This window comes from Thunnus albacares, chromosome 9 (assembly GCF_914725855.1).
Source record: "Thunnus albacares chromosome 9, fThuAlb1.1, whole genome shotgun sequence".
Classification (NCBI taxonomy): Eukaryota; Metazoa; Chordata; class Actinopteri; order Scombriformes; family Scombridae; genus Thunnus; species Thunnus albacares.
Genome location: NC_058114.1, coordinates 20,938,786 through 20,960,794, shown reverse-complemented (window position 1 = coordinate 20,960,794; position 22,009 = coordinate 20,938,786). Strand labels below are relative to the sequence as shown.

Below are 22,009 nucleotides of genomic sequence, written 5' to 3'. Positions count from 1 at the left end.
GTAATGCTTGGCTAAGTTCAGCACAAACCTCAACTCATGAGAGAAATATTTTCCTGGTGCTTAACAATCAGCATTGTGTTTAGCAATTAAATTATGCTAAGGGTTTCATTGCAGATAGAGAGTGAGGGAGGGAAAGTTAAGTCAGTAGCGCTCTTAAATCATTTTCATTTTGCAATAAAAACCACAACAAAGACCTGCTGGTATTTTTTTAACAACCTTACACTCCCCATTTTTCTTGTTTCTTTTCTTCCTCTTTAGTCTGCCTCTCTTTTTCCTTTTCCAATTTCACTCTCCATCTCCCTCTAACCCCCTCCTCTCTCTCTCTCTCTCTCTCTGTTATCAACAGTTACACTGATGAAGGCCAGCTGTCCATTGCAGCTAGTACAGTAAGAAAGTGTTCACACGGCTTCCATAAAGCAGAGCAATCTGCATCCAGAGAGAATAGGACAAGCCATAGACGTCCACTGAATTTCAATCAGCCCATTTGCACTGCATTAATTCTCCAGGCGATTAATGGGGACTACAAACCTGATGAACACTTTTATACATTTCATATTTCACTGCAGGATGAATTTGTATATTTTTTTTAAACCCGTCAATTAACCTGAGACATCATCCTCTCACATCTCACTTTTACACTTAATTAAAGGAGCCCTGAATATCTGTATTATTTGACAGTCTGTCAGTCTCTCCAAAAAAAAGCATCCTGCCTCCAATCAAATGAGTCATATTAATGTATACGTATCAGTATAATAACTACATGCCATCTTTTTAGATGAAGTAAGACAAAAGGAAACGTCATCAGTGATTCCTGTTTCATCTTCTTGCCCTGTTTACTGTAGCTACCAATGCACAGTTTCATTAGGAAATAAAGTTGGAAACACACTGAAATAGACTGTGAATGCATGTTTTTTCTAGAGGTCAGGCTAAGTTCATCAGTCTGTTGAAGTGGTAGGACTACAGCAACCTGAAGCTCTTTCTGATATGAACAAACATCATACTATATACAGGCGACAAGGTCGGTCAGTCATGGAGTACTCAGAACATTTATCCATTCATGATGCAGAATACACACCAAGGACTAATTTGAATAACTTTCACTCCTTGCTCTGAGGTGCTCACCTTTCCTGCAGTGATGGCAGTGGTGTAATTCTACACATAGTATTAAGAAACAATATTGCAGATAAGAATCTGTTGGGAAACATCTTATCAAATAGGTCTTAGTGGTTAAGTAGTGTTTGATGGTTCTTTGACATCAGACATTTAGCAACCTCAGCTCTAGTTGCATGTCTGAATGCATAATACAAGTAAACATTTCCGAGCGAGCGTCGCTCATTTTTATGGTCGCTAACTGGAGTGGTTTGGGAAGTATTTGCAAATAACTGGGTTTTAATCTTTTCACTTGTTCTGTAAGTCCTCTAGATTACTAGAACATTTGTGGTGCTGATAAACAAACAGTTGCTTGTTCATCCATTCACTAAATTTGTACTTTCTTCCAGATAACAGCAAAATGCTGTGAGCTCAGATGTTAGTGTGATGTAGAAAACCTTGAGAAGCTCAAGGTTGATAGCGCTGAGCAGCTATTGTGCTGCTGTTGAGCTGTTCTACTCCTGGCTGAGCTCCAGCAATACACAGCCTTTTTTAGAGGCCACTTTACAGTGCGTCTCCATTTCCCTCAGTTTATCACTGTCACACGCACACGCCCGCAAACAAACACACACACACACACACACAGTGAAATGTGGGTGTACACAACACTTATATCAATGTACACACACACACATACAACTACTCACCCTGCTGGGTGCTCCCTCTGGGACGGGGCGGAGAAAGGGGAGGAAAGAGAACAGAGTAGAGAAAAAAGTTAGATAGAGAGGAAAGGAGAAAGGGGGGGAAAAAAAAGTTTGACGTCAGTCCTGATAATAGTAACAACAGTCCCCCAGTCAGCCAAGGTTAGGCTGAACTATGACTGCTCCTCTCTAATAAAGATACAGACCCGCTATTGTGTGTGATTCCAGTCTCCTCTCCCTCTCTATCTTCCCTCTCTCTGTTCTCCAACCAGACAAAGCTCGCTGTCTTCCCCTGCTGCCTCTTTTCACTCATTTTTTCTCTTGTATGTAAGAACAGAAACGCACACAGCTGCAGACATGCATAAGCTCTCGCACAGATGCTTAACACGCCAATATGAACACATTGATCTCTTTATCTCCTTCCTTTTCTACCCTCACTCATTCCTTCTTTTTTTCTTTCTTTTTAGCTCTCGGTTTATTCATGAGAAAGTCTCTTGGCTCTGTGCCTGAAACAGAGCGCAAAGATAAGATATTCTATCGGGGTGAATGAAAGTTCATCGGGAGAAAGCGTTCCTCCTGCATTTACACAAGCCCCATGAATGCGTCTGTCCATATTATGACAGCAATCTAAACAAGGAAGTTCAATTTCCGTCCAAAAGGTGAGCTGCTGAACAAATTACAGAAATTCTGCATGCCACAAATGACATAAAGTGTTGCTTTGCATTTTATTTTGTCTAAATTAAGAAAAATTAACTGTCTGCAGCTGTTCAGGGTTTCTCTCTACAGCTATATCTAGTATGGAAAAAATGTAGTTGAAGTAAACACAAAATGTACACACGGACATGCCGAGATACAAACATTTTATCAATAATAACAGAATTCTTGCATGTGGGAAATCTGATGGTTTCATTCTGCATGATTTCCCAGAGTCTGATACTCTGACCCACTTGTATTGAACTCGCTAAACATCTTCTCAAAATGTTCAATAGCAGAATTGATTTTCAGCAATGAAACATTTTGTGTACACTGACCTGAGACAAAATCAAGTACACCGATTTTCACTGCACAACTACTATCGTATACTGTCAGGGCTGCAGGGCCTGTAATGCAACTCTGCAACACAACTCCCAAAATACCTTCAATTAAAATTGCCATACTGTTTCTCCAGTATAAACCAGTGTTGTTTTCCTATGAACTTTGGATTGTGTTTGAACTGTGGCTCTATTGTCTTCTAGTGAATGACAGCATGCTGGCACCAACTATAAGTCAAAGCATCAGAAAAGATGATCTAGCTTATTTTCAGAGGCACAGTTTTCAAAGTTTTTGATATATTATTTGTTATCATTGATCTGATTTTATTAGTAGACTATAGTGACTAAATGTCAGAGTGTCCTGTTGTTCATCCTGACTAGAGACCACCATGCCAGAGCATTCAAATCTGTGTTTAGAGACAAAACTGAGGGTTCAAATTCTACAATTCTTTACCTCTGAGATGTTCAGCGTCAAGGTGGTTGCGGTCGTCTTTAGAGGCAAGGTGAGCAGAGACCCCCAAGGCCCCGGTCAGCGCCAGAAGCCCTGAGCTCCCCGCACCCAGAGACAGGCCTGATGGGTGTGGCGTCAGGGGGATGCCAGGGGCGTGGTGAGACAGGTGCTGGAGCTGCTGCTGCTGTGGCCACAGGGAAAGAAGGGAGCGGGGAGGGAGGGGTTGGGGAAGGAGGGCGTCATACAAGGGGGTGGGTGGTTAGAGAAGACAGGGTAAAGAAGAGAGTCATAGAAAATAAGCAGGTGAAAGTTACAAAAAAAAACAGAGGAGAGAGAAGGAAAAAAGTTAAAGGGAGTGGGAGTTGTGCTTGGAAAAACAGTGGGCCAAGAGAGATGGGACAAAGGGAAAAGGTAAATGAAACTAAATCCACACAGAGAGCTCAACAGTGAGAGAGGAAAATAAGATGAAGGAAGATAGGATGTTAAAGAGATTAGTGGATTAAGAGGTGAGAGAGATAGACACCAAGGACGAGAATGCAGGAAAGTAAAGGGGGAGGGGGGGGGCAGAAGGAAATTGAATGATCAGCATTCACAAGGAGGAAGCGAAAGCAAGAAGCAGAGAAAGAGTGAGATATTGAAGAAATGAATGGGTTTTTATAAAAGAGTAAAGATAGGAGAAAGAAAAGAGACAAAAGCCAAGAGAAAACACAGATAGGGTGAAAGAGAGGGGAAGAAAATGTTTAAGTTACAGAGTAAATGATGGGGAGAAACGGAGGGAAATCATGGTTGAAGCAATGGAAAGTGAAGGAGAGATAAATGTTAAGGGAGAAGATAGGGAGAGAGAGTAAATGAGCGCAGGAGGGAAGGAAAGTGCAGCGGAGAGAGAAAAGATAAGACACGGCAAAAACAATGGAAGAGGAGAAATGAGGACAGGGGCAAAGTAGGAGGAAGAGAATGATAAAAGATTATAAGAGGACGGATGAGAAAATCCCGAAAGAAAATGAACAGAAAGACAAAGAGAAATAGGAAAAAGAAAACAATGAGGATAGAGAGAGTGGAGAGCAAAGGAACAGCTACAGATAAAGAAAGGCTATTATCCTGAGGGGAGCATTATGATGTGTTTTCATGTGCTGTTTTGTCAAGGCGGTGTGTTAGACTCACATACACACACACAAGCGCACACCTTAGAGACAACAGTGTTTGTAGTGCTGGGAGGAACAAAGGGCTTTAAGTAGACCGTAATGTGATCAGTGCTCTGACAAGCCTTGGAAAGCCCCATCTAGTGTGGCACTTAGGTGCATCATGTGTATCTGTGTGTACGGACATTGCCCATATGTGTAGATAAGCATGTGTATTATGTATTAGTGATGGTGTATGTGCAATATTGAATGCATGTGCAGGGATAGTCTGAGTGTGTTCAATGTTTAGCAATGAAGCTCTATGGTTAGAGTATGGTTTTTTTTTTACATTATGGCTTAGATCAGTTGTTTCAGTCTGTATATGTTAGATGCAGTTTCATTTTAATAAGAGCTGTCCAGACAGTTGATGAACAAACATGGTAACGCAGTGTACACTGTACTGTTGTTGGACAGTAATGTGACCAGTGATCTGAGAAGATTTAATCTCAGTAGAATTGATCAATCTGCTATTGATTACTGATTTCTGTCTCCCTCATGAGTGACTGAGCAAAAACTAACATTAAAGCACTACCTATTCTACTACGTCACTACCCCATTATCCTCTCCAATCTCCAAAATTTTTATAAATTCCTCTTCACTACTAGTTACTCATTTCATTAGTGGTAAGCAGCCTGGGAGGAGCAGTAATTGCTAATAAATTGCTAATCCTCAGCTTTTCTACTGCAACTCTTGTTATATTGAGTTACATCTTCTAAAATTGTGAACCACATCCGATGAAATTGTCAAACAGGGCACAACATCACAATTGCTGCTGCCATTACCAACCTACCTGGATTTATACAACGGGAACACAGTCTCACATAGCCTTATATTTAAAGGTTAAAGGTGCAGTGTGTAGGATCTAGTGGCATCTAGCGGTGAGGTTGCAGGATGCAACAAACTGAATACCCACCACAGGATCAGCATGCAGGAGAACCTAGGGTGGCTGCAAAACTCGCAAAAAATGGGAAAGGCCTTCTCTAGAGCCAGTGTTTGGTTTGTCCATTCTGGGCTACTGCAGAAACATGACAGTGCAATACGGCAGGCTTCATGGAAGAGGAACCGCTCCCTATGCAGATATAAAGGGCTCATTCTAAGGTAATGAAAACACAACAATTCTTAGTTTCAGGTGATTATACACTAATTAAAACATGCTTATGAATAATATATTCCATTTCTGCCAAGTCCGTTCAACTAGATTCCACTAAATACTACACTCTGCACCTTTAAAACTGAATGAGCTGCTACTTAAAATCTGATTCTAAAGCTGGCTCACTCCATGGACATAAAACACCTAAAACTAGGATACATCAAAAAATAATCACTCAAAGGCCAATTTCCATTTAGAAATCAGTTTGAAATTGTCCATTACCCACGTTAATTCATAGCATGCTATCAAAGCTTCCCAGCATTCACTAGTAAAATAATCCCTGCCTGACTGAATCTCGATTTAGCACGATCAACATTGCCATCTGGAGTCCACATGTGGCCCAAAGAGCAACATAAACACCTTGAGTGATGTTTACGTTAATACTTCACCCATCCAATGATCAATTTGTCTGATCTATAAATTTATATAGCAGTGATAAAATAATTTAATCAGCTAACTATGATCGGTTCAAGAATGGTCAGAATATCCTTGGTTGATGCGTGTGCCCGTGTGTGCGCATGTGTGTGCGTATGTGTGTGTATGTTGTCATGACGAATGGAGGTGACTCACCCCAATAATGGCATTGAGTTCAGCCATGGTGACCTGCTTGGCCCTCTCCACTGCTTGGACCACCTGTTGCTGGTGCTACACACACACACACACACACACACACACACACACACACACACACACACACACACACATTCAATGCCAGAGAAAGAAAGTAAGCAGAAAGCAAGGTTACAGTACATGTTATTTGTTACAGTATATAGTGTAAACATAATGTATATTGTATGTACAGTTAGGGAAGAGAAAAAAGGGTGTAAAATAAACAACTGTTTGTACAGGGCATAAATATAAATGTGTGAATTGGGCAACCAGGAAACCAGGTACTCACACAATGGGTACACTGACATAAAAGTAACACAAACAGAAACACACACACTGTACATACAACCACAAACACGTGAGGTTTGCGCACTCACACACATGCTCAAAGAAACACTAACTAAAATCTCAGTTCTGTGTACACAAAATCCCAGTGTAATCAGTCACACAACTGCAAACACGCATGTGTGTGTGACAGTGTGACAAACACACACACACACACACACACACACACACACACACACAGACAAGCAGTGTCAATATTGATCAAACTGAGTTGTGACCTTCCCGTCTCCAGGGATACACATTCATCAGTGCACACTCACATTCAGACAAAAAGAAGTGTGTCTACAGATTTGTACTTACACTCACTCACACATACAACCAGGTACAGTACACACACACTACGCACATAGAGTATACACACATACACAGTGGAATAAAGCTAATATACCAAGAGTTCATTCCAATTTAAATAGTTTTGTTGTCACACTCACAGTCAGAGCAACAATGCAACAATATATTGAACTTCAATAATAATCCTGCTTCTCTTACTTATTTTGTTCTAAACATAAATTAAAATATAGCTAGATTTAAGATGAAATTAATGGAGGCCAAGCACATATGCAGAAATGATGATAATGCTGGTGAGTGATAAGAAGGCACAAATTGAATTTTTTAGAATTGACTGTGTTAGCTTGGAAGATAATGGGATATAGATGATCTGAAAACAACTTAATTTATTACTTTTAAAGTCTGAGATCATGAAAGGTTACAGTGCCACACTAAGTATTTTTGTATTGTTTCCAGTGGCACAGATACCTCCTTTTGACCTTGAATGGATAATTTGGTAAAAAAAAAAAAAAGCACATGACCCAATATAAAGCGTACAGAGCTCACAGCATATTCATTATTGGGGACAGGAAATCATTGGTGCTATAAAGGTCAGCTGATCATCAGCTGATGTGATGGTTGTTAAAGCAGAAAAGCTGCTTTGGTCATAAGGCAGTAAAGTAAATTGTATTTTCCACACTAGTAAACTATGATAAGAATGCTTATGATTGAAACCTATAAATGCATCAAGGACATGAAATGATGGCGTTGTACAAGAGAGAAATGCACAAGACACAAATCATATCCTCATTGTGATTTATTTTTGTCCTTACTTTTATGATGTGTCAAAAGTTCATTGTTCCAACATAATAATTAATATGAGGCAACACATGGAATCCAGCTGCATTTAGCGTATTCAACAGCACTGTATAGAGGGGGAAACAGCAAGCCTTGCTCTGTCCAAAGGTAATGAAATCTGTCAACCAGCGCCTCTAAAGTAACACGTTCCAGTCTTTGTGATAAGCTAAGCTAACTGGCTGATGGCAGTAGCTTCATATTTACCCTTCAGACATCAGAGTGGTATCAAACTTCTCATATAAAATAAATGTATTTCCCAAAATGTTGAACTATTCCTTTAAAATATTCAGTATATTCTGATTCATTTATTATTCTGAATGCAAAAAAAAAAATGATATAATGGCCCAGGGCGTGAATAGTCGTCTCCTGATTACGTGTGTGCAAATTTTGTGTGTGTTGTTTGTCTGGCAGTGGTGACACTTACCTCTTGAGAGAGGAAAGGGATGATCTGAGCACAGATGGCACTGAGACGCTTGACAATCTCCGCCTGCGACAGAAAGAGAGAAGCGACAGAGAGACAGAAGGAGTGAGAAAGGGATATACGATCATGTCACATACAGTAAGATAATAAGTACACAATGAACATAGAGCATATGATAGACATTTACAGCACACTGAACCTTTGCTGCATTAAAACACCTTTCTAATGAATGAGGATTTCTGTCAATGACGACACTAAGAAAAATGTGGAGGAAGGACGGAGGCACCATTAGGCCTCCAGTCATCATCTGGTCTTTTAGCACCATCACACTCTCATTTAGCTCAGCCTCACGCGCTCTTACCCACTTCAGTCTTCCTCTCTCGCTCTCTCTCTCTCTCTCTTTTACTCTCAAACACACACAAACATATGAGCGAACAAACACACATTCACAAAAACCTCTCCACCTGTCACAGTCGGCTGTTCAGTGCCATTACATTTGTCCATTTTCTAAAACTCGTAAAATCCATAAACATGCTCTTTCTTGGTCTGGAAATGGTGAATAACATCTTTCCTTACATCATTCCTTACCCCCACCCATCCACACACAAACTCGCTCACACAACATGCACACGTTGCAAACCTAGTAACCATCCACAAAATACAGCTGCCTGCACACACATACACATAAAAAATAAGCACACACTCTCTCACTGTGTCTCTTACACACAAACATACGCACACACACTGAACCTCTGCGGTGTGTCTAATTCTATCTGTCTGAGTGCCCTCAGCCTCATTTTGTTCTCTTCTTCACTCAGCCGTTCTCTATTTTTCTACAACAGCTCTCACACTGAGCCATTATTACCCTATTCATCCTCTTCCTCCCCTCCCTCTCTCTCTCCTCCCTTGCTGACTTTGTCTCATTTTCTCTCATCTTTCTATTCTTCTATATTACTCCCTTTCTCTCCATTTTAAATTTATCCTCCCTTCTTTTTCCTCAGCTGCCCTTTTTTATTTCTCTAACAACAGTCTTTCTCTTCTGTGTTTTTTCTTCGTTACTTTAATTTTTTTCGGTTTTTCCTCCTTCTGCCTATCTTGTTTTCTCTCTCTGTATCCCTCTATCCTCACTAACACATGTTTCTGCCACTTGAAGATACTGAAGAGGAAGAGAAAAACACAGCAAAAGGGTGATGGAGGGCAAAGCAATGATTGACAGGGCTGTATGCACCTTCACACAAAGGCTCTCACACACACATACACTCACACATATGATCAGCCAGTCTGTCAGTTACAGCCAGTCTCATCATGACTTCATAAACTAGCTATCACCAGGCACACAGCTCTGCTCCAAGGATAGACGCAGCCTCATCATATCATGTGTTAATGTATGCATGTGTGTGTGTGTGTGTGTGTGTGTGTGTGTGTGTAGGTGGTGTGCATTAGCTCGTTAGTGTATTGGGAGTGATATGTATGTATGCTGTATGTGTGTAGACAGAGAAGTGAGGGGAGAGAGAGCAACAGATGTGGAGAGAGAGAAAGAGGAAATAGATTCATGCACCTATAATGTGCGTCATAGTAGCTGCAAAGAAATCTATAAGACTACACTACACACCATACAGACCTACTGTCTGTCAGGCATTTCCCTGTATATTCAGCTAAATTCAGTTCTATTGAAACCTCCTGTTTGTCTGCTTGACTTGACTTCATCCTGCTAGACTTCAGCTGGAAATATAATAAGGCACTAGGGGGTCACATGGTTGGGAGCCTTCATATACTCGATACAGTCATTCTTGAGACTGATGATCTGATGATCCTAACAGAGCCTAACAATGGCTGTAAGTGCTGGTCATGTTGGCTTTGTTGACAGGTAGCCTAAAAAGGCTCCTTTCCCAAATACATCTGTTGTTTGAGCTGTGTTTGAATGAACCTAAGCTTCAAGCCTGGGAGTTGGGAAAACTTTTCTTATCTGTCAAAAAACCATCACAAACTGGGAGCAATTTAATCAGCAAATTGCCCAACCCTGAGAGATGTTCTCACGATCAACTGAATTACTGTACACAAACAGCAACTTGTGAAATGGTGCAAGATGGAAGAGAGGCAGGTTCAAACACTAGGCTGGGGCTATGCCATTTTGACATGGTGCAGACATGAACATGAACAGTGAACTCTGAATATAGACACTTTTCCTCTAATTCACTTATGTATTCATCTATTCTGAATGAACTGTCCTTTCCTCAGTTACAGCTCTGCAAAAAAAAAAAAAAAAAAACACACCAATTGCCATGAACTGTAGGACAGGTTGTCCTCAGGCCACAGATCAATTCAGATGACTGAGCTCAGTTTTGGCCAGATACAAGCCAATTTGACAAGACAGATGCTGGACCACATGTCAGAAAAAGAACCTAACCAAACCAAACTGAACATAACAAACAAGAGCTTAACTCAACTGAAATAAATTGATCTATGAGGATGATAAATGCTGCTTTCATTTATTGTTTCATAGTCTAGCCATAACTTTGAAAAAATCAAATAAACTTGACTGAATATATTAAAATAACAGAGATCGGGAGGGCAGAACAGAAAAAAAACAGACTGGAAAACATGGACAGCTCAAAATTGTGGACACATTATCTGTAGTCTGAGCAAAAAATGCTCTCAGTGATCTTTGCAATAATAAAAAGTTTTGAGAATGAAAATCTGTCAATTGATAAAGATTGTAGTTGTCTAGTATCAGGTAAGAAAACACTTGTGGGTTTCAGCTTAAGAAATGTCAGCAAGTTCTATTTCTATATTTGTGGTGTTCAATATCAGTGGGTTTGGTGCTATTAGCAACCCTTTCAATTGGTTGATACATTTAATTTTATGTTAATAACAAAACTGTATATTAATACACCTTAAACTATATATAATTAAAATCATGATATAGTATGTATGAATGTATGTCCTTTGCATATCTTGAGAACCGTTCATCCGATCTATTTCACACTTGGGGGCTGTATTGCTGGGGACCCAAGGACATGCAGTGTTGAATTTGGTGCAATTTGAACACGCAACACATTTAATATTAATAAACCTTGAATAAACAAGTGAACAGTGAGCCGCTCAGCTCTGTGTCTGAGTGCGGAGTATGCTGTCCAGGAGTAAAAAGAGCAGGCTGTTGAAGTTGTGACTGTCCAGAGCATTTCTCTGAATGTGGAGATTAATTTGGATTAGTGTGAGTGGATATTCTTACTCGGAAAATTTGATGATTTGGAAATTGCATAGGGCCTAACTGGAAATAGCTAAAAGATATACGTACTTAAATAAGGAAAAATCTACGGAAAATATTGAGTGTGAGTGTTCATTAAACCCTCAAGTCCCTGCAGTGTTTCCCCTACCGCTGTTAAAATCTCACATGATCATTAATATCAATGGTTATGTTATCAGGACAATAACACCCTCTGTTATTGTGGAATTGTTTTGAGTTATCCTCCCTCTCCTCATTCTTCAAATGACATCTACTTGAAAGGTACTGTTATAAAAGTAGCTCTGTTAAGGAATAGTTCAGTGCGTAATGTGTGTGCGTAGTGAGTGTATGACTGTGAGTGGAGAGAGCAAGCGGCAGAAAAGCAACAGTGAATGCGAGCAAAGCAGAGGAAAAGGTTAGCAGTACGTTGTCAATCTGGCAGTAAATGTACAGCACAGGCTACAGTGTGTCATTTAATAAATGCTGCAGTTTCTCAAGACCAAAAAAAGTCTCATGTGTTGCTTGCCCAACCGCTGCAAAAATGAAGAGGGTTAGCCCTGAAGTTAGCAACAATGGGTTGGCCAAACATGACCAGGCTCACTTAGAGTGGACTGCCCTTTGAGGTGGACCAGCTATTTTCATTTAAGTGTCAATCTCAGCCACTCTTAAACAGAGTCTGGATGCTGAGTCTCTTCTGAGTTTTGCTCAGCCTCCGCCCCCCCAGCCCAAAGCACTCAGCCTTGGGGAAACACTGTCCTTTTGTTTTCACCAAAAACTATTTATGTTTCTGATTTTTTTGTACTCCATAATAATAAAATCATAGGCACGAGCACAGCCGGCGATCATAGCTGTATAGCGAGTTAGAGAAAAGTTTTTTCACATGGCATGCTCTAAAAAGAGAAAAGTAGACAGCAAAAACACAGCTTTTAATCAAGAATGGACAGACTCTTAGGCTACTTCCCACAGGCAGTTCAAAACCAGTATGTCTCATATAAGCACAAATCTTTTGGGCAAATATACCCACTCAAATGATCTGAACTGAAGCCACAGAAAATAAACAATCTAAGAGCCCAATATGATCAATCCACTTTATTTTGGGATGCACATTTTTTCAAAAGCTCTCTGTTTTGTATTTTATTTTTAAATGCAGCCCTCATTATAGCCTACTTGAAATGAGAAAAGATTCACTATTACAGTACTTAACATCTGTGTATAACAGAATGTTAGTTTCTTTCATGTTGTTGGTGTATATACTCATTCACACCTCACATCAACAGTATTAATTTTTCTATGCATTGAAGCAGCAATACCAGAATCCAAGCAATTGGCCTGTTCTGAACAGGCATGTTTTGAACAGGCACTGCACTAGTACTACCAGAGAACAACACAGCAGCATCTCGCCAACTCCATGTCCTGGCCGACACACACTGAATGGTGCTGTGAGTGAAAGCAGCCAATCAGCCGATGGGTTTTACAATAGAATGAAAGTGAGCTGGGCAAAAACAGTCCGAGCCGGGCCAGGTGTCAGAAACAACACGGCATAGTCTCGTTCCAAAGCCCTGCCAAAGCACAGCCACCAGGGAGTACTGGCAGAGACTGGCCGGATGGAAGGATGAACGGATGGAGGGATGAATAGATGGGTAGATACAAAGGAAGAGAGAGAGCTGGTCAATAAACACCTGAGGGCAGATATGCTGCCAACTGGCATGCAGACAGGGAGAGACAGAGAAAGAGAGAGGCTTTAAGCGCAACAGAGATAAAAATGTAGGTGAGAGAGAAAGAAGTACACAACAGCTTTTCATTTAGAGGCGCAGAAATTCCCAAAATTATTTTCTAAAACACAGACAGACAGACAAATAATGGAAATCGGAAGTAAAGTTAGAAGAGAGGAGAAATTGAGGATCTCAAGGAGGGAATGAAACACAGGACAAGGACAGCCTGTTCCAGAGACGGTGGTGCATATTAGGGACACACACACACATGCACACACACTCACACAATGCCAGCACACTCAGACTTGTCATCTCGTTGGATCATTGACAGGATGATAATCACAACCAGCAAAATGTTTATATGATCACAGTGCCTTGTTGCTGAATAATGATACAACCTGAGATGTGTGAAAAGGTAACACATGCGCACACACACACAATAGTTATAAGTTATAGCCTATGTTGCAAAATCCTGCATTACAGCACCTGTACATACTAATATCTATGCAAATACAATGTTTACGTATTTTCTAAACTGATCAAATAACTCAAATTTACAAGTCAACTTAAATTAAACAGTGACAGAAAACAACTCACACAATGACAGAGACAAAAAAAGATGTAAAAAAACCACGAAATAGAATAAGACAAACTCCAAAGTAACCACTTGCTCACATCAGCAGTGACTGCAGTAGACAAGGAAGGAACAGGAACAGTATCAAATGATCACTTACAGCTAAGGAGCAGCAATTATGATCAATAAAGAAATCTCTGCAATCGGGTGACAAAAGAAAGTTGAGCAGAGTTCAGCTTAATGCAAATGAGCAGCGATTCCATACAGTGAAAGCCAATTTCAGGACAGGTGTGTTGACCTTATGTAGTTCAATTATAAAACTTCTTTTGACTTTAGCTGCTTTGTCTGCCTGACCTCTATTGGCATAAAGCAAGTAACATCAAAGCAATAACTGGCAACTATGAATTCATGCTGAGAGACCATCCAACAGATTTTATCATCATGAAAATTTAAACATACAAAGTAAAGGTCATGTTTGGTGTGACAGCAATGATTTTGCACCAACATTCGACTGCCAAACAGGAAGACATCTACTGTGAGAAGAGGTAGTGATACATTCAGAACAGCGCTGCCAGGATCCTGAGTGCAAAAGCACAAACATATAACACCAATTCTGTTTTCATTGTACTGGCTCTCTGTTTCCTTCAGGACTGACTACAAAGTCCTGCTACTCACATACGAATCCATCAACGGACATGCACCTCTCTACCTACAGGAACTGATCATACCACAGACCTCCACCAGCACCCTCAGATCTGCCAGCAGCTTGCTCCTCCTGACCCCCAGTACTAAGCTCTGCACCGTGGGGGATCGAGCCTTCTGCTCTGCTGCACCACACTTGTGGAACAGTGTTCCTAACCATCTGAGGGCAGCACAGACCCTAGACTCTTTCAAAAGGCCTAAAAACCTTTCTATTCAGGAAGGCTTTTTCATCTTAACTCTTATTACTATTTTCTTTATGCTGTGTGTTCTATGAAATGAAAAGTGCAGTAAAAATTAAATGTATCATCATTATTATTATTATTATTGTTATTAGTAGTAGTAGTAGCAGTAATATTTCTACACCAACACTAGGTCCAGTAGACCACAATTAATGCAGAGACAAGAGTTGTGCTTTTGTGTAAGAGGTGTAATTCTCACTTTTTCTTGACTGGAAAAACTTATTCTCAAGCACTTACTTAGCGATTGCTATTGCTATTGCTACTGCTCTCTCCACCCACATATTTAACCCACAGCGCAAATGCAACACGTTCCTGCCTGTTCTGTGAAGGCTGTCAAAAGGCATTCTGGGAAATGTAGAAAATGACTAACTGAAGTAGAAACAGGCGAGACAGGTGGGTAGAGGAGGCAGTGGGTACACTGAAAAGAAAATAATAATACTCACTCACAAAATAAGCCATCGTAGTCTGATGGTGTAACAGTGTGTGTACAGTACATACTTAAATAATCAGTCGGCATGTGATTGTTCTGACAAAGACAAAGCTGTTTCAGAGGGAGGGGGTCTTATTGGAGTAAGATCTGCCCCCCAGCTGTTTCCTTGGAATGACAAACCACCCTGTATTGTGTAACTGTAGCATATTGGCAGGCTTGTAAGAGCTAAAAAGTGATATATTGAGGCTCATGTGTAATGCCTTCTAATCAAGACCAGAAATGCAGGCAAACTCAGATGTAAGGATGAAAAACAAGCTCAAGTTTTTTCTTGCACACCTTTCACTCATAACACTAAAGTGAACTGGAACAACCGGGAAACTACTTTGCTGTGAAAGATCAGCATTGTATTTGGCCTTCCAGCATGACGGCAAAGCAACAGTGACCGCATTCATCTTGCCAATAAAGCTTGGTGAATTTGAATGTGATGAGCGTGGGTTGAGATTGGCACGGGAGGAGGAAGATGGTGCCCAGTGTGCTCAGGCACTGCCAGCTGTGCCAGCCTCTGAGTCCCACTACGCTGAGCAAGCCAGCTTTATGCGGGTGCATGTGTGAGTGTGAGTGTGTGTGTGTGTGTGAGAGAGAGAGAGAGAGGGAGAGAGAGAGAGAGAGGGAGAGAGAGAGATACCCCACTCCTCTACTAACTCTAATTGCACTCAACAAAAATCTCTGCCATCTCTCTTCGCTCCTATTCTGTTTCTATTCCTAGTGCCTCTCTTTGGCTTGTAACTGAAACAGTTGCTGGTTTGGATCCTTGAACATACTGTAGGTTATGAAACAGAAGAAGCAACACTTGAGCAAAGCACTTAACCTCTAACTGAAGTAGACTCCAGTGACAGTCAACTTCAAAATGAAGGTGTGCCAGAATGTGATGCATGATGTTAATGGAAAAAAAGGATACGTGCCCAGTCAACTTTACTTTGATAGAAAGAAGGTCATACAAAATGGTGTTGCGGTGACATGAAGAGTGCTGAGGCTCCAACATTTATATCTGTGACTGGTTGCAGTTAACAGTGGTGATCCAGGAAAAGCTTAAAGCTTATTTTATCAAATTCAAGTTGCCCTGGATAAACTAAACTAGCAATCAAATAAATGACATATATGACAGTAAAGTGTAAAATGAATATATTTGTCATCGGTATTTGCTGGCTTTAGAAAATAGTGATCAGCAACTGTCATTATTTTCTGACATTTAATGGACCAAACAATTATTGATTAATTGTGAAAATAATACGCAGATTAATTGACAATGAAAGTAATTGTTAATTGCAGCTCTACACTAGTTTACTAGTGAGGAGTAAATTGAGCTTTCATACACTTGCAGTATGAATCGTCATCATTTTGCGTCATCACTAACAGCTGTAATGTCATGTTACTCACTAGTTTCTGGGATTTTTATCAAAAAGTGGTGTACGTGCAATAAATTCATTTTGGACACAGCCACACTGTATGTTACTGACCCTATGTAAAGCACGTGTATGGCTGCAGAATACACTCATTTATCTTTCAGGAGTCACAAGGTGTGCACATATCACACACACACGCAAACACAACCCTGGAGCTTATCTCTGTCCCCTGCTTTCTAATTGGACTGCTCTCCCCTCTGTGAACAGTTTAAGGTAAATATTTGTAGCCAATGACGTGCTAATCACCCACTGATTGGTGTTGCAGGCACAGACCTGTTCAATAAAAACAGCTATTCCTGTTTCCTCTCTTTCAACCCTCCCACCCACCTCCCCTCTTTCTCCCTTTTCCCCATGCAATCAACCTCCTACTTTCTCTATTCTGCTGGCTCATTTTTCCACTTCCACAGTATCTCTCTCTCTGTGTCCTCTCACTCTGTTTTCCCTCGGTGCACTTGGCCTTGCTCTCTCTCTCTCTGCCCTCCTTCGCATTCTCTCTCATTTCTTTCTCCTTCTTCCTCTATCTCGCTGCCCTGCTTCTCTCCCACAATCTCCTTCCACCCTCCCTCTCTTTTCTTTCTTGCTCAGTCTTGTTTTTTCCTCTCTCCGCCTTCTCTCTCTCTCTCTCTCTCTCTCTCTCCTCTGGGCAGCATGCCAGCTCCTCTTCCCTGGCGCCAAGCCAACTCCTCTCCTCCTTTTCGCCTCCTCCTCCCCTCCCTCCCTTCCTCTATCCCCCTTGCCTCTGATTGATGGCCCCTCTATTCTGGAAGGAGAGGAAGGGAAACAGAGAAAGAGAGAGAGAAAGAGAAGAAAGGGGAGCAGCAAAGCATACACGAGCAATGAAACACACACACACACACACACACACACACACACACACAAAAACACTAAAAGACACACACACGTGCACACATACACCCTCAGAATAGTGCACACGAATACAACTGCACACACAAGTACACACACACAAATTCAGAATCACGCACACAAAGAGCATGCCATGCACACACACACACACACACACACACACACAAGCAACAAGGGCACACAGAAAACCAATCCAAACAGAGCAGAGGAGAGGACACATACGAAGAGCTGTGTGCAGAGCAAGCAGAGCCTCCCAGCATGAGACCAACAAGCACACATACACACACACACACACACTTCCTCAGACACATACACACACATAAAGACACCGATTCAACCTTCAGTGCAGAACCAATACAAGATAGGCAGCGGACCAGACAGGAGAAACATTTAGAATGAAAAATACAGACAGACAGCTCACTTCTACTCCTCAAACACACACACACACACACACACACACACACACAAACACATCGGTGGATATCCAACACAGTTATAAACATGTACCTACAACAAATTCACACAAGCATGTATGCAAGGACACAGCTGCATGGTCCATACAGATGTATCTGCAATACACAGATTAACATGCACTTTTACAAAATACACACGTACTGTACAAACACACACAGATTTTTTCTAGGGCATGTGACTGTGAGACACAAAATCTGTGCCTCACAGTCGGGGTTGTAGTTTTACAACCAACTAGATCTCTCTCTCTCTCTGGCTATATTATACACTAAGCTATTAGTCATATTCACACTGTGCCAGCTCACCAGCTTGCATTGACAGACTGCATACGGCTTCAAACTCATGTTGTCCGCAATGCAATCAGACACAAAGTAGCCAGAGTAGCAAAGCTGGCTGCACAGTACGCATGCATGCAAAGTCACGCGAAGATGCACACGCACACTACGGTGCAGGGTAAGACAGTTTCTCATTTTTGCTTTAAAATCACAGACAGTTCTTGAAGTGGTCTGGTACTCAGTAGTGGCACACATGTGTCCCCATATTTCATATTGCATGCCTCTACCTCCTGGTGGTTAGTCTTTTTAACTAAAAACTTAACTAAGCCAAAACATAAACAGCGACAAATACTTTTTTTGTTGAAATGGATTTAGACTGTCAAAAGGACGAAAGAAGAATCTTTGAATTCAACTGCTGCGACTTTCATTGTTACTAACCTCAGTTATTTGCTGAAGTGTAAATAGCACCAAGGATACAGGTGGTACTATTTGTGATAACACTGAGCCCCCCATCCCCCTCTGAGCCCCAGTTAATGTGTAAGTACAATGGCCACCTGCTAACCCCTTAACGCACAACTGAAATTAGTGTTAAACCATATACTGTACATTAAAGCTCCAACTGTAAATTAAATTTACAATGTCATTATCTTTAAAATGATAACCTCATGAATGTGAAAATACCTGGATATGTCATCTAAGATAACAAACTGCTCGTTCAGCGTACAGGCACCTTTTTTGTTCCAATTGAAGCACTGGCCACAGAACATGTAGCACATGCAGCCACTATCACATACATGTACACACATGCACACACACACACTCAGATAAGCCAATACAGTCTGTGTAGCTACTCAGAGCTCCTCTGCCAGGGTGACAAAGCCATTACGTTAAAAGGCTAGCTCCCTGGGAATTTAATCACTTGTTTTCACTCTCATCTCATCTTTCTCTCTTTCTCTTTCTCACTGTTTTTCCTTCCCTCAACTTATTTTCTATCATTTGTAAAGGGTTATATCACACTCTTTCCCACTCTCTCTCTATGCCTCATTATTCACAAATGAGCTCTGTTACACACGTATGCACAGGCATACACACATGGTATGAAGGAAGGGAGAGAGAGCGAACGAAAGAGAGGGAGAGACATCAAAGCTGTACACACACACACACACACACACACAGAGCACAGATGCTACAACATGTGCAAAGAGGGACTGCATACACCACTGATCAGAGAGTGCAAATAAATACCATAAACACACACACACATACAAAGTCATTTGACCTCTCCAAAGCGCGTTCTAGTTGACCCACATATGCAGGCTTGTCCTAATCCAGCCCTTTCAATAAAACCAGTTAAAGAAAATAAAAAAACTCAAACCACAACTGCGGGATTATCAACTGACTGGGTGGTGGGTATGACAGAGAGAAAAAGACACGGCAGAGGGGATGGAAAGAGTGAGACTGAGAAAGAAAAAGAGGAAAGAGAGAGAAGCCCAATCCTATTATGAAGCAAAGTGGTGAGTTGAAAATGAAGGCATCTCTCACTCGCACTCTCTCCTCTCTCTCTTTCTCATCCTTGTTCACCCTCTCTTCTCTCCCAAATGAGATGAGGATTCAGGTCACAACTTCAGCCAAATATACCAATGCATGCAGACGCACACACACATACACGTGCACAAACACATGCATAAAAAGGCTAGACAGCTCGGGCTAATTAGGCGGGAGGATAAGCACATACACACACTTTTTTACACAACACAAACAGATAAACATTTCCCCATGTGATCTCCCTCTCCTGCTTGTACTAATCTTCCTCAGCACCTGTTTCTGTTTTATTCATTGTCTCTATTTATTTCCTCACTCTGTTCAGTCTCTTTCCTGTCTTTTTTTTCCCTTAGATTTTAAACTTTCTTTTTAGCTCAATTCAAAGATGTTTTTTTATTTGTATATCTGCTTAAAAAAAGTTCCATTGATGCAGACATTGTTTGCAATATAACGTGTCCTATCACATAAAAGCAGTGCAAAAAAAGATTGGGCTACTAACTCCCGCTGTCACACACACACACACACACTCCCACACTCAGCCTCATATGTGTGGTGGTGAAATGAAAGGAGGGAGCAGGAAGGAAGGACAGCCAGCTGCTTCATCTGTCCTCAGGAGTCCACAGGGGAAACAGTCTGGCTGCTGAGCATCCTGACTATCAAACACAGCTTCCTATAATATCCTGCCTGGTCTGTGAACCACGCAGTCTTTCTATCTAGCATTCTGATACAGTATGTAAAAGGCTATATATATGCTAACACTGATTCTCATAATATCCTGTATATAGTGTGTGAACCTCCTATCTATAATAGTGTTCCTTAAAATAAAGTATAAGTAATATTAATATCCTGACTGTTAATTTCAGTGATTCAACCTAACGGTTAGGACAAACGCCTACCTATCAAGCATTCTGCTTTATCATCTATGTTTCTAAAGTAGTACGTTGGTGTTTTGCATTCGGCTTTACAAGTTCCTAGCAGGCTTTTATCTCATGTTGTTATGATCCTAAATGGCTTGAAATTAATAACCAGCTAGAGTTTCACTATCCAGCTCAAGGACACACCGACGCACACGCTGACACCTTTCAGTAATGGGATGGTCTCTCTCATCACGATGCCACCTTTACAACTGTTAATTTGTCTTGGGAGATATTTGAAAAGGTTTTACATGGTAAGGTGGAGGAATTTCAAAGTCTTGGTCATTTATATGGCCTGAATGATGATGTCTGAAGCCTTACAGTATTTATAATCAAAATAGTCTCTCATTTGACCAGAGTCCACAGTTTAAAAATGTAATACAATGTAAATGCAAAAGGTCAGCTAATAGGAATATTGCCAGCAACACTTAATGAAACTTAACACTTTTGGAACAGTCAATCTTGCAAAATATGACATAGCATGGCAGCATGGGCAGAAATATGGAAATTTGCACAAGAGATCTCCATATTTAATAGGGCAAGTGAGACAATTTAAAATATTATTACTTACAAATTATACTCTATCTCAGACACAGACAAGATCTAGCTGAGACCTAATTATATTGAAAATGTCAAGTGGTGGTGAGAAGTTACAGGCACTGTATGTGGACCTGCACACACACTGGAGTAAAAGTGTTAATTTGACCTTCAAAACCCAGTTTGAGTTTGGAATCTTAGTGCTTACTGGATCTACCTTGTAGGAATTCACCAATGTCATATATTAGATGGGTATTGGTGCCGGTACTGACTTTATGAAGTGGATCAAGTATCGGCTATGATGTGACTGTCAATGTCAAATTCATTACAAAATTCAGTGTTTCCACTATCTTTTACACAGCTACCAACACAGTTCTTATTGCTACAGCAATTTCTGGACTGATTTCGTAAAACATAAAAATGATTCTAATGAGCTCCATGTAGTGAGGTACACAGGTTTTAAATTATTGGGTATTGGGAGAGGAAAAGTTTGGATTGGTGCATCACTTCTATCTAGTTCTTCTGTTTAAGGATTTAGGCAATGAAGACTTTTCAACTTACTGACATTTTATGTCCATAAATAAACATCTGGACAGGATTTGGACACCCTTTCTAGATGAAAATAGTCAAAGTCAAACATTGTGGTTAACAGACTACTAATAAATCAGCTCAAAGACAATTGATCCCCTAAGCCCTTTCGTTTTTTTATTGTTTTGTTTTGGGTGATTTTTTAAATTGTCTTATTTATTTCTTCCCCTCTTTCTCCCTGTGAACACTGGTTATTGCATCACTTTCAACTGAAACAGGAATGTGAGCACTTCTACATTTGTTATTTTTTACTTTTATGATACTTTTAGATTTAACTCTTCCAACACACCAATGTGAGTGCATACATGTGTAACCATCTCTGTGGATATAATCTGGTACACCTCAGTAGTGCTGCACTTCTGTATATCTGTG

At 40.7% G+C, this 22,009-nt stretch overlaps 1 protein-coding gene across 8 annotated transcripts in view; it reads right to left on the bottom strand.

Moving 5' to 3' along the window:
• Positions 1-22,009, bottom strand: part of tle2b (TLE family member 2, transcriptional corepressor b) — an 87,662-nt gene that overhangs the window by 19,152 nt on the left and 46,501 nt on the right. For 7 of the 8 annotated variants that reach the window (XM_044362400.1, XM_044362393.1, XM_044362398.1 and 4 more), the window contains 4 exons: positions 8,104-8,166; positions 6,171-6,245; positions 3,276-3,456; positions 1,797-1,813 (listed from right to left, as the gene is read on the bottom strand). In XM_044362400.1, the coding sequence (XP_044218335.1) occupies positions 1,797-1,813; positions 3,276-3,456; positions 6,171-6,245; positions 8,104-8,166 (336 nt within the window). The remainder of the gene's footprint in view (positions 1-1,796; positions 1,814-3,275; positions 3,457-6,170; positions 6,246-8,103; positions 8,167-22,009) is intronic. The other variant, XM_044362394.1, reaches the window with a different exon arrangement.